The 19,169-nt window shown below is 42.5% G+C and overlaps 1 protein-coding gene across 2 annotated transcripts in view; it reads left to right on the forward strand.

Moving 5' to 3' along the window:
* elp2 (elongator acetyltransferase complex subunit 2) overlaps window positions 1–19,169 on the forward strand; it is a 154,865-nt gene that overhangs the window by 108,312 nt on the left and 27,384 nt on the right. Inside the window, exons 18-19 of one of the 2 annotated variants that reach the window (XM_072575494.1) lie at window positions 276–468; window positions 13,493–15,048. In XM_072575494.1, the coding sequence (XP_072431595.1) occupies window positions 276–468; window positions 13,493–13,758 (459 nt within the window). In that variant the 3' untranslated portion in view covers window positions 13,759–15,048. Of the gene's footprint in view, window positions 1–275; window positions 469–13,492; window positions 15,049–16,891; window positions 17,014–19,169 lie in introns of those variants that run through there. The other variant, XM_072575493.1, reaches the window with a different exon arrangement.

Below are 19,169 nucleotides of genomic sequence, written 5' to 3' on the forward strand. Positions count from 1 at the left end.
CTGTCCCTAAGAGTTGTGGGTATCCCAACAGCCCAAGGACTACACTGCTTCAAAAATGTGGCTGACAACTAACATTCACGAGCAATTAAGGATTGTCATCAAATTCTGGCCTTGTCACTAATATTCGCATCTTATTCATGTAAAAAGCAAGAAAAATCCCTAAAAGTTTTTGAAGGATCCTCAGATCTTGTTCAGAATTCCTAAATATGACTAGAAAAAGCTCGTAGGATCAATTCTGTTGTCTTCCATGATTTTTCTGAATTTTTTTTTCACAGGCTTCCAAAGTAGAGCATGCAGCAATTGTTTTGTGGAGTACCTCCAGCTGGAAGCAGATTCTCACCTTGCCATTCCACAATCTGACTGTCACTCAATTGGCATTTTCACCAGATGACAGGTTCTTGTTAGCAGTTTCACGAGACAGAACCTGGTCTCTCTGGAAACACCATGAAGTGGCTGAAGCTGATTCAGGTAATAATACAACAAGGACATCCAATTTAAGGTGTATTACAGTGTCATTTAAAATCATTGAATATTATTTAATTTGATGTCCAGGCTCTACCTGAGTAATATTTAAACAAATAATTTTACTTACAGTAATTTGCAGAATTGAACTGTTAGCCCTCTTGTTTCCAAGAAATATCAGTTTGAAATAAAGAATTCTGCACTTTTGCTGTTCTATAGTCAACAGCATGTAACTCCTCAATGTTTCCCACATAATTTTCTTTTTCTTTAGTTTATGACACATGATTTATAAAGTTGCAGAAACTGTTCAACACAAACATTCCAAAAGCAAAACATTCTCTGAAGCAGGGTCACTGGATCTGAAACTCTTATTCTATTTTCTCTCCACAGATGCTGCCAGACCTGCTGAGTTTCCCCAGCAATATTTTGTTCTTGTTTCAGATTTTTAACATCTGCACTTCTTTGGTTTAATCCAAAAACATTTTTTGTTTATAAACTTTTCCAACCAAAATTAAATTGAGTTCAAAATACTTCTCCTATGACTATATTCTGATAGATTCACAACATTCTTTTTTTTTGTGTGTAGTTAAACTTGGATTTAGGAGCTTGTTGTTAATTCAGTGGGCTGAACGGCCTTTTTCTGTGTGGTACTTCTCTGTGACACTGTTTTCTTTTGCTGCTTCATGAGAATTATTAACTACACAAGTTAAAACTAAAGTGAACAAATATTATGTTGGAACAATATTTGCATGGAATGTTGCCTGTGTTTTTATCATAATTATAGTTTAGCTATTTTTAACATTTCATGACTAGTTATCATAGTAGCATGTCAAGAACCTGACAACAAAAAGTAAGATTTTTGTAATCACGAATTTTTTTCTAAATTCATATGTGGGATGTGGGTATCTCTGGCTGGCCAGCATTTATTGCCTGCCCCTAGTTGCCCTTGAAAAGATGGTGATGAACTACTGTAGTCCACCTGCTTTGAGTTGATCCACAATGCCATGAGGAGTGGAATTCTAGAACTTTAACCGAGTGACACTGAAGGATAGGCGATATGTTTCCAATTCAGGATGGTGAGTGGCTTGGAAGGGAACTTGAAGCTGGTGTATCTACTGCCCTTGTTCTCTGTTGAAGTGATCATGGGTTTGGAAGATGCTGTCGAAGGATCTTTGGTATATTTTTGCAGTGCATCTTGTAGCAGCAGTGTGCACTACCTACTGAGTGTTGGTGGAGGGAGTGGATGCTTGTGGATGTGGTGCCAATCAAGCAGGCTGCTTTGTCCTGAATGCTGTCAAGCTTCTTGAATGTTGTTGGAGCTGCGCTCATCCAGGCAAGTGGGGAGTATTCCATCACACTCCTGACTTCTGCCTTGTAGATGGTAGACAGCTTTTGGGAGTCAGGAAGTGAGTTATTCGCCACAGTGTTCCTAGCCTCTGACCTGCTCTTGTCGCCATTGTTTATGTGATGAGTCCATGAGTCCAGTTGAGTTTCTCATCAATGATCATGCCAGGATGTTGATAGTGGAGAATTCATTGATTGTAAAACCATTGAATGTCAAAGGGGCAGTAGTTAGATTGTCTATTAGTAGTGGTGGTCATTGCCTAGCATTTGTGCAGCACGAATGCTTTTTGACATTTGTAAACCTGGATATTGTCCAAATCTTGTTGCATTTGAACATGGACTGCTTCAGTATCTGAGGAGCTGAGAATGGTACTGAATGTTGTGCAGTCATCAGTGAACATCCCCACTTCTAATCTTGCGATGGAGGGAAGGTCATCAATGAAGCAGTGGTAGATGGTTGAACATAACTACCCTGATGAGCTCCTGCAGAGATACCTTGGAACTGAGATGATTGACTTCCAACAATCACAACCATCTTCCTATGTGCCAGGTATGACTCCAAGCACTGAAGAGTTGTCCCCCGATACCCATTGTTTCCAGTTTCTACTAGGTGAAATAAGCAATGTTATTATGATTTTTGACATGCTGAACTCTGTGTAATGGATATTATTATCTGCCAGAATTAAATTTTATTCAATCATTCATGAAGTCCCAGCTGTCGCAATGGATCCAGTTCTGAACACTACACTTTCAGAAGGAAACCTGGGCCTTTGAAGGTCATGGGAGATTTGTTTGAGTGGTGGTGAAGAGGGACTTTCCTACATGAAGTGACTGAAGGGAAGTCATGCTGCAACTGTGTGTGGTGTTGATGAGACCATGTTGAGAGACTTGGGTACAATTTTAGTGTGTTCATTCAAGGAGTGTGTACTTTCATTGGAGGCAGCTCAGAGAGGGTTTGGTTGATTATTGGGACGAAGGGGTTATCTTATGATGGAAGTTGAGCAACTATATTCGTTGGAAGAATGAGAGATGATCTGATTTTCTTATAAGATTATGAGATGGTTTGACAAACCAAATGCTGAAAGAGTGTTTCCCCTCGTTGGGTTACTTGGGGGCTCTCCCATTCAGTATGGAAATGATAAGAATTGTTAATCTTTGGAGTTATTTACCTCAGAGAACGGTGGAGCCAAGATCATTGAATATGTTCAAGACTGAGCCGAGCAGATTTTTGATAGAGATGGTAGTATAGGGTTATCAGGTACAAGTAAGAAAATGGAGTTTAAAGCATCATCTTACAAGTGACAAAACAGCTTTAAGAGGAAATGGCTAACTCCTGCTGCTGTTGTTTCGCACGTATATGCTTTGTACAATGCAGTTCACTGTAGAATGGATTTTTCTTTGATATTTTGTTGACTTATATTTTCTACTCCGGTCACTGTCGGTTGATTCATTCAAAGATATCTGACTTGTTTGTTAAGTTTATTCATCGATTTGCTGTAATTGTTCAGTGGTTGATGATATTTTTTATTTGTATGGGAACAGTGTCACTGATTGACGATAAACGGTTTCTTGCTAAATCATTTGTCGGTACTGTGTACTTCCAGTAATTTTTTTTTGTCTATTTGCAGTGACACTATCTGTTTTTATTTCATGAGCTGTCTTGCGTAGCAGTCAGTTTGTTGTCAGGTTTCAGATTGTTTCGGTTTGATGATACCACGATGCAACCGACTTGTCAGCCACTTGCCTTTGAATGACGTCTAATGCCTTTGTTATCATTGGATAAGTTGCTTGGGCCTTTTACATTGAGTCCTTTGTTTCACTGAATTGCATTGTGGCTAGTGCTGTTATTAGACTGCCAGTCTTTTCAAACTACAGCAGTACAAGTAATAAGAAACATTACCAAATCTAATAGTTGAGTGCATTCCTGTTTTGAACATATATTTCATAATGTCATAAAGATGTACAGCATGGAAATAGAACCTTCAGTCCAACCCGTTCATGCTGACCAGATATCCCAACTCAATCTAGTCCCACCTGCCAGCACCCGGCCCATATTCCTCCAAACCCTTCCTATTCATATACCCATCCAAATGCCTTTTAAATGTTGCAATTGTACCAGCCTCCACCACTTCCTCTCTCAGCTCATTCCAAACGAGTACCATCCTCTAATGAAAAAGTTGCCCCTTAGGTCCCTTTTATATCTTTCCCCTCTCACCTTAAACCTATGCCCTCTAATTCTGGACTCCCCCACCCCAGGGAAAAGACTTTGTCTATTTACCCTAACCAAGCCCCTCATAATTTTGTTAACCTCTATAAGGTCACCCCTCAGTCTACGATGCTCCAGGGAAAACAACGCCAGCCTGTTCAGCCTCTCCCTATAGCTCAAATCCTCCAATTCGCAACAACCTTGTAAATCTTTTCTGAACCCTTTCAAGTTTCACAACATCTTTCAGATAGGAAGGAGACCAGAATTGTACGCAAAATTCCAACAGTGGCCAAACCAATGTCCTGTACAGCCGCAACATGACCTCCCAACTCCTGTACTCAGTACTCTGACCAATAAAAGAAAGCATACCAAACACCTTCTTCACTATCCTATCTACCTGCAACTCCACTTTCAAGGAGCTATGAACCTGCACCCCATGGTCTCTATGTTCAGCAACACTCTCTAGGACCTTACCATTCAGTGTATAAGTCCTGCTAAGATTTGCTTTCCCAAAATGCAGCCCCTTGCATTTATCTGAATTAAACTCCATCTGCCACTTCTTGCCCATTGGCCCATCTGATCAAGATCCTGTTGTAATCTGAGGTAACCCTCTTCGCTGTCCACGACACCTCCAATTTGGTGCCATCTGCAAATTTACTAACTGTACCTCTTATACTCGCATCCAAATCATTTATGTAAATGACAAAAAGTAGAGGACCCAGCACTGATCCTTGTGGTACTCCACTGGTCACAGGCCTCCAGTATGAAAAACAACCCTCCACCACCCACCTTCTGTCTTCTACCTTTGACCCAGTTCTGTATCCAAATGGCTAGTTCTCCCTGTATTCCATGAGGTCTAACCTTGCTCACCAGTCTCCCATGGGGAACCTTGTTGAACGCCTTTCTGAAGTCCATATAGATCACATCTATCGCTCTGCCCACATCAATCCTCTTTGTTACTTCTTCAAAAAACTAAATCAAGTTTGTGAGACATGGTTTCCGACACATAAAGCCATGTTGACTATCCCTAATCAGTCCTTACCTTTCCAAATACATGTACATCCTGTCCCTCAGGATTCCCTCCAACAACTTGCCCACCACCGAGGTCAGGCTCACTGGGCCATAGTTCCCTGGCTTCTCCTTACTACCCTTCTTAAACAGTGGCACCACATGAGCCAACCTCCAGTCTTCCGGCATCTCACCTGAGACTATCGATGATAAAAATATCTCAGCAAGAGGCCCAGTAATCACTTCTGTAGCTTCCCACAGAGTTCTAGGGTACACCTGATCAGGTCCTAGGGATTTATCCACCTTTATGCATTTCAAGACTTCCACTTCTGTAATGTGAACATTTTGCAAGGTGTCACCATCTATTTCGCTACTTTCTATATCTTCCATATCCCTTTTCCACAGTAAATACTAATGCAAAGTACTCGTTTTAGTATCTGTTCCATCTCCTGTGGCTCCACACAAAGGCCGCCTTGCAGATCTTTGAGGGGCCCTATTCTCTGCCTAGTTACCCATTGGTCCTTAATGTCATGTAATTTCTAATGTCTCGGCTGTAACTGTCCAGTGCTTTCAATTTTAAGTTTTAATAAATAAACTTAAACATTCAACCAGTACTCAATGTAGCATGAAGGAAAGAAAATTATATTGGACCTGTATCATCAGTAGGCCACCTAAGATGAAGAATACTGCGAAACTATTTACTATTTGATTGTATCACCAGAAAATTGTTGAAATGCAATAGAAAGCCTTGTGTAGCACCAGAAGAGTTGCACTTAGAATGAACTATTTTTGTTCCAATTCTTATCACCTTGGAGAAGGGAAATTTATGGATGATAACGTGGCAGATTTTGGAAAAACTGGTCCTGCATCTATTCCTTAGCATAAAAGCACAGACTTAGTAATTTTTAAATGAATGGGAAAGAATAGTGGGCGGCACGGTGGCACAGTGGTTAGCACTTCTGCCTCACAGCGCCAGAGACCCGGGTTCAATTCCTGCCTCAGGCGACTGACTGTGTGGAGTTTGCACATTCTCCCTGTGTCTGGTGGAGTTTCCTCCGGGTGCTCCGGTTTCCTCCCACAGTCCAAAAATGTGCAGGTCAGGTGAATTGGCCATGCTAAATTGTCCGTAGTGTTAGATGCAGGGGTAAATGTAGGGGAATAGGTATGGGTGGGTGCACTTCGGCAGGTCGGTGTGGACTTGTTGGGCTGGACGACCTGTTTCCACACTGTGAGTAATCTAATCTAATAAAATTGGATACAGGCAGTTCTGTTATTATGTGATAGTTGTGTTCCTGTGTATCCTGCTATATATAAATCACGCAATAAAAATAACACTTAAAGTGCAATTGTGTCATAGCCAACACATGTTTTTTTAAAGTTCGTGCTTTAGCAACACCGTCCTCTATTCGTCAATTGTGTTGCAGCCAATTAGCTTTGATGGAACGCGCGTTATTGCAGAATGTCTTAATTTACAGTGATAATGGCATTTTAATTTAAAAGTAGGACAGTCTGTTATAATATTTATGATTATTGGTGAATTTTACGAATGTTGATTTGATCAGAAGAGTAAGCACCTGAGAATGAAAACACATTTGGGGAACAGATTGATTAGTGGGACCTGCATATTTGCTTTGGCAAAGAAGCATATGAATATAATGAGCTGATTTGGCATCATTGATGTTGTAACTCTTTGATGATACTATATAAAGAAAAGGTGGGTTGGCTTCCAATGCTGCTGACTCAGTCACAGGGTTGGTGGTCATATAGCCTCAGCATTTCTACAGAGAAAATAAGGCATCACAGCAAAATAGCCATGACATCAGAAGCATAGAAATAATTAGACCTTCTAGAGAGGCCGAATTGCCAAGCCCATCAAATCAGAGCTAATCTGCATGCACTTAGAATGAAAATCATGAAAACTGGCAAATGTCACAAATTGGTCTGATTTGACTTGTATGCTTCAAAATGGACATCTGTTATGACTAGTATACACATTTCCAAGTATTACTGGCAATTGACTCTTCTTTTTCCCTCAGCAGGTGGTAACATTTAGGTTGCATGTGCATTCTTTGCTTCCTTTTTGGGCATGGAGTGTCTGGCTCTAATGGCTCCTGCAAATGCCACATGGAGGCCACCTCCATTAAGCTGTGCTTCAACCAGAGAAGTGCCGTGGAAGCCTAATAACCTGTAATTCTGACCATAAATTTTCAAATTGGCTGCCTGTTATCTTGCAGCAGACAACTGATCGACTTTCTCATCCTATCCAGTAACTGTTCCTCACTCTCTCAGCGGAGCAGGAAACGGCTGTCTGATGGTATTTTTTTTAAGTCACGGTATAGTCCAGTTATTGTTTTTTTAACGGCTAAAATTTAAAGTTTTTTTTAAGCGCCTAGCGGACCCGGAAGCTGGTGTCGCGCTAGCTTACCTGGGAAGGTTTTTTTCTTATAAAAGCACGCAGGCGAGGAACCCGAGGCACTACAGGGGTAGAGCCTCCCACCTGCCCTCCTCCTCTAACCTAATAATAAGACCCGTTGTGACAAGCAGGTAAGTGCTGCATTTTGCTTGTTTGTTTCTTTAGATCTAGATTTTAAAGTTTCTCTTTTAGAGGGATGGCAGCGAAGGCAGTGCAATGTTCCTCTTGCAATATGTATGAGGTGAGGGAAGCCATTAGCGTCCCTCCTGATTACACTTGCAAGAAGTGCACCCATCTGCAGCTCCTCCAAGACCGTGTTAGGGAACTGGAGCTGGAGCTGGAGTTGGATGAACTGCAGATCATTCGGAAGGCAGAGGTGGTCATTGATCAGAGCTTTAGGGAACTCGTTACTCCGAAAGTTATAGAGAGATGGGTGACAGTGAGGGGGAGTGGGAGGAAGCAGCCAGTGCAGGGACCCCCTACAGTCATTCCCCTCAAGAACAAGTATACCGTTTTGGATACTTGTGGGGGGGAATGACTTACCAGGGGTAAGCAACGAGGTTCAGGCCTCTGGCATGGAGCCTGTCCCCGTTGCTCAGAAGGGAAGGGTGGTGAAAGGTAGAGCGATAGTTACTGGGGACTCAATAGTGAGGGGCACAGATAGGCGGTTTTGCGGGGGCGACAGAGACTCACGATTGGTATGTTGCCTCCCAGGTGCAAGGGTACGTGATGTCTCTGATCGTGTTTTCCGGGTCCTTAAGGGGGAGGGGGAGCAGCCCCAGATCGTGGTCCACGTTGGCACCAACGACATAGGTAGGAAGAGGGGTGAGGATGTTAGACAGGCTTTCAGGGAGCTAGGTTGGAAGCTCAGAGCTAGAACGAACAGAGTTGTTGTCTCTGGTTTGTTACCCGTGCCACGTGATAGAGAGTCGAGGAATAGGGAGAGAGAGGAGTTAAATGCGTGGCTACAGGGGTGTTGCAGGAGGGAGGGATTCCGGTATTTGGATAACTGGGGTTCTTTCTGGGGAAGGTGGGACCTCTATAAACAGGATGGTCTACACCTGAACCTGAGGGGCACCAGTATCCTTGGCGGGAGGTTTGCTAGTACTCTTTGGGAGGGTTTAAACTAACTCTGCAGGGGCATGGGAACCTGGAGTGTAGCTTTAGGGTACAGGACCTTGAGTGTAGGGAGGTTAGGAACATGGCATCGATCTCGAAGGAGGGTGCCTGTAAACAGGAAGGTGGCTTGAAGTGTGTATACTTCAATGCCAGAAGTATAAGAAATAAGGTAGGTGAGCTTGCAGTATGGGTTGGTACCTGGGACTTCGATGTTGTGGCCATTACAGAGACGTGGGTAGAACAGGGACAGGATTGGCTGTTGCAGGTTCCAGGGTTTAAATGTTTTAGTCGGGTCAGAGATGGGGGTAAAAGAGAGGGAGGTGTGGCATTGCTTGTCAAGGATAGTATTACATCAGTAGAAAGGGTGATGGAGGAAGACTTGCCATCTGAGGTAGTTTGGGCGGAGGTTAGAAATAGGAAAGGTGAGGTCACCCTGTTAGGAGTTTTCTACAGGCCTCCTAATAGTCCGAGAGAAGTAGAGGAAAGTATTGCAAGGATGATTCAGGAGAAGAGTGAAAGTAGTAGGGTGGTTGTTATGGGGGACTTTAACTTCCCAAATATTGACTGGGAAAGCTATAGCTCGAGTTCGTTAGATGGGTCGGTATTTGTCCAATGTGTGCAGGAGGGTTTCCTGACACAATATGTAGACAGGCCAACAAGAGGTGAGGCTATACTGGATTTGGTTCTAGGTAATGAACCAGGCCAGGTGTTAGACTTGGAGGTGGGTGAGCACTTCGGGGGCAGTGACCACAACTCTGTGACTTTTACTCTAGTGATGGAGAGGGATAAGTGTGCACTGCAGGGCAACAGTTATAGCTGGGGGCAGGGAAATTATGATGCGGTGAGGCATGACTTAGGATGCGTGGATTGGAAAAATAGGCTTCAAGGGAAGAACGCAAATGATATGTGGAGATTGTTCAAGCAACAGCTAATGGGTGTCCTTGATAAGTATGTACCAGTCAGGCAGGGAGTAAAGGGTCTTGTGAGGGAGCCGTGGTTTAACTAGGAATTGGAATCCCTTGTGAAAGGGAAGAGGGCGGCCTATGTAAGGATGAGGCGTGAAGGTTCAGTTGGGGCGATTGAGAGTTATAAGGTAGCCAGGAAAGATCTAAAGAGAGAGCTAAGAGCAGCGAGAAGGGGACATTAAAAGTCCTTAGTTGGTAGGATTAGGGAAAACCCAAAGGTATGTCAGGAATAAAAGGATGACTAGGGTAGGTATCGGTCCAGTCAAGGATAGTAGTGGGAAGTTGTGTGTGGAGGCGGAGGAGATCGGTGAGACACTAAATCAATACTTTTCGTCAGTATTCACTCAGGAACAGGACATTGTTGCCGATGTGAATACTGAGTCACAATTAATTAGAATGGACGGCTTTGAGGTATGTAGGGAAGAGGTGTTGGAAATTCTGGAAAGGGTGAAAATAGATAAGTCCCCTGGGCCTGATGGCATTTATCCTAGGATCCTCTGGGAAGCTAGGGAGGAGATAGCGGAGCTATTGGCCTTGATTTTTATGTCGTCGTTGTCTACGGGAATAGTGCCAGAAGACTGGAGGATAGCGAATGTGGTCCCCTTGTTCAAGAAGGGGAGCAGGGATAGCCCGAGTAACTATAGGCCAGTGAGTCTCACTTCTGTTGTGGGCAAAGTCTTAGAGAGAATTGTAAAGGATAGGATTTATGAACATCTGGATAGGAATAATGTGATCAAGGATAGTCAGCATGGTTTTGTGAAGGGCAGGTCGTGCCTCACAAACCTTATTGAATTCTTTGAGAAGGTGACCAAGGAAGTGGACGAGGGTAAAGCAGTAGATGTGGTGTATGTGGATTTTAGCAAGGCGTTCGATAAGGTACCCCATGGCAGGCTAATGCAAAAACTACGGAGGTATGGCATTGAGGGTGCATTACAGTTTTGGATTAGGAATTGGCTGGCTGGAAGGAGACAGAGGGTAGTAGTTGATGGTATAGGTTCATCTTGGAGTGCAGTTACTAGCGGTGTTCCACAAGGATCTGTTTTGGGATCATTGCTATTTGTCATTTTTATAAATGACCTGGAGGAGGGGCTTGAAGGCTGGGTGAGCAAGTTTGCGGATGACACGAAAGTCGGTGGAGTTGTGGACAGCGAAGAAGGATGTGGCAGGTTACAGCGGGATATAGATAAGTTGCAGAGCTGGGCAGAAAGGTGGCAAATGGAGTTCAATGTAGCTAAGTGTGAAGTCATTCACTTTGGTAGGAGTAACAAGAAGATGGATTACTGGGCTAATGGTAGACTACTTGGTAGTGTGGATGAGCAGAGGGATCTTGGTGTCCATGTCCACAGATCTTTGAAAGTTGCCACCTAGGTAAATAGTGCTGTGAAGAAGGCATATGGTGTACTGGGCTTTATTGGTAGAGGAATTGAGTTCCGGAGTCCTGAGGTCATGTTGCAGTTGTATAAGACTCTGGTGCGGCCTCATCTGGAGTATTGTGTGCAGTTTTGGTCGCCATATTATAGGAAGGATGTGGAGGCATTGGAACGAGTGCAGAGGAGGTTTACCAGGATGTTGCCTGGCATGGTAGGAAGATCGTATGAGGAAAGGGTGAGGCACTTGGGGCTGTTCTCATTGGAAAAAAGAAGGTTTAGGGGAGATTTGATAGAGGTGTACAAGATGATTAGGGGTTTAGATAGGGTTGACAGTGAGAACCTTTTTCTGCTAATGAAGTCAGCTGTTACTAGGGGACACAGCTTTAAATTAAGGGGTGGTAGGTATAGGACACATGTTAGTGGTAGATTTTTTTACTCAGCGGGTTGTGAGTTCATGGAATGCCCTGCCAGTAGCAGTGGTGGACTCTCCCTCTTTATGGTCATTTAAGCGGGCATTGGACAAGCATATGGAGGTTATTGGGCTAGTGTAGGTTAGGTAGGCTTCGGTCGGTGCAACATCGAGGGCCGAAGGGCCTGTACTGCGCTGTATTTTTCTATTTCTATTTCTAAATTATCCTGACGCACAGAGCCTATCTGACCTATTTTCCTATCTGACTGCTCTCCTCACAGCAGAGCTGTGAGATTATCCCCAGAGATGTACTGATTTTTCTAAATTGTGCATTGTTTCTAATTCCTATTTTAAAAGTGCTGGTTGGTGGTAATCTTGTTTAGGTTCTTCTGTTACATATAAATTTTAAATTATTTTCTTGTAAACATATTTGTGCACTGACATTGTAGACACTTGCTTGCTCTGCATGACTGGAAAGCTTTTCTTGATGCAAAATGTAAATGGGTAAAAGATTGAACAAATGCTAGCCAAATTTCTTTTGCATCCCTGTGACAAGTGAAACTGAGATGTTAATGAATTCACAAAGAAAACTTCATCGTTTATGAGGGTTCAGAGTCTTTTTTGTAAATCGGTGTGTCTGCTGCTCATTCCAAAATTTTAATTTATTTACCTCCCAAAGAATTCTGTACTAGCAAAGTGGAGTAATCCATGGTGACTCACAATTGTCTGATTTGATGCCTTTAAATCAAAAGGAAAACTGTTAGATTAAGCAGTTGTGAGACTTAATTAAGATTACTGAAGTACTACAACTCTATACTTTTCATGCTATTCTTTTTCTTCCCCCTGAGAATGAATGTGTAAGCAAATATGTGAAGATTGTGAAATACTTCTAAATGTATTCTGTGAAGAAAGATGATCCGGAATTACTGCTAGTTATAAGCAGTGAAGACAGCGCCACAACAGTATGTTATCTGGGAGGTTCCCAGCTGAATTGAAAGGATTTAAAGTGCTTAAAGGATTCCTAGCCTCTCAGACTAGCAAAACCAAAAAAGACCTTAGTTTAGCTGGGACTTAGTGTAAAATTTCTGGCATCTGCTGTAAGAAGGTCCCAGTGCATACTTCCACTCCTCAAAATTCTTTCAGTTAATGGTAGCAACTGCATTTTCACCTTTGCTACTACTGCAAGGTTTCAGGTGACATTGTTGGAATTAGACTTCTGCAGCAATACCAAGGAGCTGCAAACATGCATTGTACTTTTTCCTGTCTCACTTGTTTATGCAGTATTTGGTTGACTATATTATCAAAGAGTCATACAGCAAGGAAACAGACCTGGCAACAGACCATTCAGTCCAACTTATCCATGCCGATCAGATACCCCAATCTGGCCTAGTTCCATTTGCCAACGTTTGGTCCATGTCCCTTTAAACCCTTCCTGTACATGTACCCATCCAGATGCCTTTTAAATCTTGGAATTGTACCGGCCTTTACCACTACCCCTGGCAGCTCATTCCATACATGCAACACCCTCTGCATGATAAAGTTACCCTTCAGGCCCTTTTTAAATCTTTCCCCTCTCACTTTAAACCTATGTCCTTGTGAGAAACGAAGCTCACTCACTTCAATAATTTCAGTCCGAGACAAGATCTGAAGCAGTAGTATCATTTATTTTGCTCTTGCAAGAGGGGTGTGGTGTCTACTGTGCACAAAGGCAGTCACACATGCACGCTGAATTCAACTAGTACACAACATTGATGTAATTTGGTTCCTATTCTTTCATCCAATTGCTCCTCCCCTGTTTACATCTCCCACCTCTCTAAGACAGGCGCTCATTACTCTTGTTCATCTTTTGCCTTATCTGGCCTTGTCTGTGACAAAATGCTTATTTCTGGTCTCACAAGGCCGTTTGACCACATCCCACCATGGTCCATTGTTAGGTATATCCTCCTTCACTACCATCTGTTTCCCTCACTTGCATGACCTTATGACCTCATGACTTCTTGATCGTGGTTTGTTCTTGTTTTTGCAGAAGCGGGAAATAGATACTTATAACTATTTGTACAGGCATATCTAGCTTAACCCCCTCCTCTCTCAGCAGCTTATCTATTTGTCTGTAACATCTACCATTGTTTGCAGGCACATTTCATTCTTGTATGCACATTTTAGCTAATACAAAAACAATTATGCTTTTCCACGCAGACACGGGGAGAACATGCAAACTCCACACAGTCAGTCGCCTGAGGCGGGAATTGAACCCGGGTCTCTGGCGCTGTGAGGCAGCAGTGCTAACCACTGTGCCACCGTGCTGCCCACACTGGTGTGAGTTCATTTACCTTGCAGAAGTAATTATGATTGCAGAAGTAACACTACTTTACCTATATCCCACACCCTGTAATTTTGAATTTGCGGACCCCCAACCCCCTAGGAAAAAGACCTTAGCTATTCACTCTATCCATTGCCCTTAATGATTTTATAAACCCTTGTAAGCTCACCCCGCAGCGTCCGATGCTCAGGTAAAAATGCTCCAGCGTTATTCAGCCTCTCCCTATTGCTCAAGCCCTCTAGTCTTGGCAACATTCTTGCAGAATTTGTAATTTATGAAACTTAAAACATACTGCTTCAAAACCCCAAACGCAAACTCGACTAGATGGAATTGTTTTCTTTTTTTTCAGGTATCATGCATACTTGCTCATAAGATAATGAAACATTTGAGCTGACTTGTTTGAACAAGTTCCACAATACCTTTTCTGTATTTGGGCAATTTGAAGGACAGCAGCAGGCCTTTCTCTGAAGTTACAAGTCTGGACTCATTATTGTTTCTTGCGATGTGGGTGTCACAGCAACGTCAATATTTGTTGCATATCCAATTTATCACTAAGCTGAGTGACTTGCTAGGTCATTTCAAAGGGCACTTGTGAATCAAGCACATTACTGTGGATCTGGGGGTACATGCAGGGCAGACAGGTCAAGTCATGAGTAAATAAGCTGGGTTTTTACAAAAGACTTTGATAGTTTCATGCCCACCAATGCTGGTGCTGACTTTATATTCTTGATTTGAAACTTGAATTCAAGTTCCCCAGCTGCCAAGATTTGATTTCATGTCGTGAGGTATTTGCTGGGACCTCTGGATCACTAGTCATCACAGTTACATTATCACTATACCAGCATTTTCCTCGACACGATGTGGAAGTCATGCCCCAGTCAGAATTACTAATCAAAGACTAGCAGCTCTCTCACCTCACAGTGCCATGTAAAGACCTTTGCTGCGTTGGGAGAATGCCCAACATTCCAAGTGCCAAGTTCTGGGGTAAATCTTTTTTTATGGATGGGGTTTCTGGCATTGGGGTTGCCGAGCAGTCAGAAACCAGAATGGTGGGGGGGGGAGGGGATGACTTTCAGAGGCCATGCTATGTTCTATGTCCAGCTTTTCTTTTTCAGAATCCCTACAGTGTGGAAGCAGGCTGTTGAACCTATTGGGTCCACACCAATTCTCCAAAGAGTATCCCACCCAGAGCCATAACTTATTCCTGCATTTGCCATGGCTAACCCAACTAGTTTACACATCCCTGGACACTATGGGCAATTTAGCATGGCCAATTCACCTAACCTGCACATCTTAGGACTGTGGGAGGAAACCGGAACACCTGGAGGAAACCCATGCAGACGGGGAGAATGTGCAAACTCCACACAGTCACCCAAAGATGAAATCAAATCCTGATGCTGTGAGGCAGCAGTGCTAACTACTGAGCCACTGTTCCACCCAAAGCTCCTCAATCATATGTAGATTAGTGCGGAGGAGGGCACCTTCCCCCCCCCCCCCCCCAAACTATTGGCCTGCCTGCATTTGTCAGGTGAGAATTTTCTTTCTCTTTTGTAAATGCTGGTGAGAAATATTTGTTTATGGTCGCACCTATTCTCTGCCAAGTTACTCTTTTGCCCTTAACGTACTTGTTGATTCTCCTCTACCCTATCTGCGAAAGGTATCTCGCCCCCTTTTTGCCCTCCTGATTTCCCTCTTAAGTGTACTTCTGGACACCTTGCATTCCTCAAGGGATTCACTTGTTCCTGGCAGTCTGTACTTGACATATGCCTCATTCATTTTCTTGACCAGAGCCTCAATATCTCTCGTCATCCAGTGTTCACTACTCCTGCCAGCTTCATTCTTTACACTAACAGGAACATGCTGGCCCTGAACTCTTGTTATCTCACTTTTGAAAGCCTCCCACTTTACCTATGCACAACCTCTCCCAATCAACTTTTGAATGTTCCTGCCTCATACCATCAAAATTGGCCATTAGATAAGGGTCAAAGAAATTATTTTTTAAGACTCTTAATAATACAAAAAAAACCTGAGTTTTCTAAGGATTAGTTTTTAATTTTTGGATTCCCCTTTATCATTTTCATTAACTATTAGATGGTGTCTCCTATAAGGAGGAAATTCGTAACAGGAGATGTTGTGCTTTTAGGATGTTACTCTCAAGAAGGATGGTTAGCAGGAGGGAAAGAGAAATAAATTCAGAGTTATTCAGTTGGACAGAACAGTCAAATTTGACTTCCTATATGACACCTATATTGAGAGTAAAATTGAAAATGATGGGTAAAGAACTAGCCTGGATGCCAGCATCCATCACTTTCCTCACAAAAAAGTGTTTGCTTTCCCTTCCCGCCCCAGCAACTTGACTGATGTTTTTGCCAGTACTCTTCTTGTCACTGTTGCCATCCATCTCCCATCCTCTTATCCCTTGCTCATCTTGTCTGTTTTTTGCCTGTTCCTACCCTTCCCAGCTCTATTCATATTAGCTCCTTCATTCACCTTACCAATTCTCCTTCTTTTCTGCTCATCCTTTTGTTCCTTACATCCTTCACTAATCATAGAGTCATAAAGCATGGAAACAGATCCTTTCGTCCAACTCATTAATGCTGAGCAGGTTTCCCAAACTAAACTAGTCTAATTTGGCTGCATTCGATCCATATCTGTCTTTGCTACATAACATTTGCTATTTATGTATCAGTCCAAATGTCTTTTAAATGATGTAAGTTCACCTGCATCTACCACTTCTCTGACAGTTCATTCCATATCCGCACCACCCTTAGTGTGAAAACGATCCCCCTCAAGTGCTTCTTAAATCTTTCCCTTCTTACCTTAAAACTATGCCTCTACTTTTGATCTCCCCAAATCTATGGAAAAGACCTTTGCAATTCACTTTATCAATGCCCCTCATGAATTTATAAACCTTTATTATAAGGTTACTCCTCAATCTGCTGCATTTGCATAACCCTGAATCCTGCCCTGAGCTTTGACACCCATTGTGTAATTTACACACGATCATTAAATTACAGTGAAGTTGATATTGCCAAGGAGGCTGCACAAGTAGAAAAAATTGGGTGGAAATCCTATCAAACAATAACCTGGGTGGACTTTTATGTCTTAATGCAGTTACTACCTTGAACTATACAGAGCAATAGTATGGATGGCGAATAATCTAATTCCATGTACATATTTATAGAGATCATGTTTATATCAATGATGGTTTTTACCAAGTGAACAGTAGAATTAACTTGGCCCATCTATGCATTTTATTTCTGCTTTGATTTCAGGTCCTTTTTTCTCTCTGTTTGCACACACGGATAAAAAGACATCCATACATAGCCGAATTATTTGGACCTGTGACTGGACTTTTGATAGTAAATACTTTGTCACTGGTAGTCGTGACAAGAAGGTAAATGTTTTGAACAGGTTTGCAAGGGGATAAACCATAATTTTACATAATCCTTAAGGGAAATGGTTTTGGGAGTAACTTTGAAAGTATACGAAGAAGTTGACTGCAGTGTGTGTGAGATTGCATTCATATTTACTAAAAAAAAAGAGTTTTTAAACTTATTTTTACAATGTCTTGATGTTCTGTCAATACAGTTATAGCAGATGGCATATTGTTGACTCAGATCTAGAATACGTTTTATGTCATGACTTGAGATGTTGACATCAAGGATGAAAATGCTTTGTAAGAAAATTTGAGCTTTTGTAAAATGCATGTTCTCTGCAGTTGAATTTATTAATTGTGAAAATCAGAAGAGTAAACAGTTAGATTAAACAAAAGTTGCCTGAGTGAAAGCTTGCTTAGGTTCATCCAATCAGCAAGAGAAAATGGAAAAATCTATTTCTGTGAATTATTGCAGTCTCCCATCTTCTCACAATTATCAGTAAAGTGGTTAAAAAAAAGACCAATAGTCCCGTCAAGCAGCATGCATTTTCCAATAACCAGTTCGCCAATTCTCAGCTAGGCTATCAAGAGCCACTCGGCTCCAGAATTGTCATTAAAAGTTGATAGGTGAGCAGGGACAAGTATTTTGCTTTATCATAGGCTGTGACACCTAGACCCTGGGTAACTTGGCCAGTGGTTTCTTGGTGCTGAATGGTGTTTGAAGCCTTACTCTTCATGGGGATTCAGCAACAAGATTTTTTTTTCCCCCCCTCCTTGTGGGTGGAAATTGCAAGGAAAGGGGGTTTAAAGGCAACGGAAGTGGTGGCTTTCAGAGACCACCTCCTTGCCCCACACCTGTGCCTCTGATTGCTGGGAGGCAGATGATCAGAGAGGTAGTGATTTGAGGTCTTTAACTGGCTCTTAGTCGACCACTTAAGGTCCGCAATAGCTGGCAAGCTAGAAAGTCCTAAATGGATTTTCTTGTCCAGCTCTTAATTGCTGAGGTGATGAGAGGTGGTAAGTTTCTTTCCAGCATCAACTCACTCTGTTGTTTTCCATTTGTTGATTCCCTACTCGCCACCTCAGTGATAAGAAAATGGCACCCTTTGTTTCCCATCATCAGACTTGTGCAGTTCGCAATTTCCTTGAAAGTTTTATATGATCAGTTATAGTTAATAGATACAATAGAAGGGAAAAAGTATAATGTGTTGGCAAATGTTTCATCTCATGACGTGACCAAAGTGCTCCGTTAATAACAAGTTTTGAGTTAGGAGTGAGACTGAATACTCTTAACTTAGTTGAATAAGTGGAAGACACCAGCAGATTACCAGAATTTCAAGAGAACCAGGGTCAGTATTGAGAGTAGTGGCCATCACTTACGAGAAGGTGTTGGGGAAGCTGGAAGTTCTGAACTTCGATAAATCTCACCCAGACAAGGTAGACTACATCCCAGAGTTCTGAAGGAGAAGCTGAGTAGGTTGCGTAGGCTTTGGTTGTGATCTTCGGAATCACTGGAGTCAGGGAGGATCCCAGAGGACTGGAAAATGGCTAATGTAGCACCCTTGTTCACGAAGGGGAGGAAGGCAGAAGAGAGAAAGTGATAGGTCAGTCATCCTGACATCGGTCACTAGTAAGATTTTTGTATCTATTATTAAATATAAAATTGCTAAGTACTTGCAAGTGCATGGTAAAATAGGGCTGAATCAGCATGGCTTCGTCAAGGAGAGGTCATGCTTAACAAATTTGTCAGAATGTTTTGAGGAGATAACCAGTAAGTTGAACAAAGGAGAGCCAGTGGACATGATGTATTTGGATTTCCAGAAGGCATTTAACAAGGTGCAGCACAGGAGGCTGCTAAATAAGACAAGAATCCATAATGTTAAGGGCAAGGTACTGGTAGTAGAAGTTTGGCTGACTGACAGAAGACAGAATGTGGGTATAAAGGGGTCTTTTTTCAGGATGGCAGCTGCTGACTTGTGGAGTCCCACAGTGGTCAATGTTGAGGCCACAACTATTCCCAATTTACATTAACGATCTGCACAAAGGAACTGAGGATGTTGTTGCTGATAAAATGAAGATAGGTGCAGGAACAGGTAGTGTTGAGGAAGCAGCAAGGCTGCAGAAGAACTCGGACAGACTAGGAAAGTGGACAAAGAAGTGCAGTTCGATTGCAC

The sequence above is a fragment of the Chiloscyllium punctatum genome, chromosome 8 (assembly GCF_047496795.1).
Source record: "Chiloscyllium punctatum isolate Juve2018m chromosome 8, sChiPun1.3, whole genome shotgun sequence".
NCBI lineage: Eukaryota > Metazoa > Chordata > Chondrichthyes > Orectolobiformes > Hemiscylliidae > Chiloscyllium > Chiloscyllium punctatum.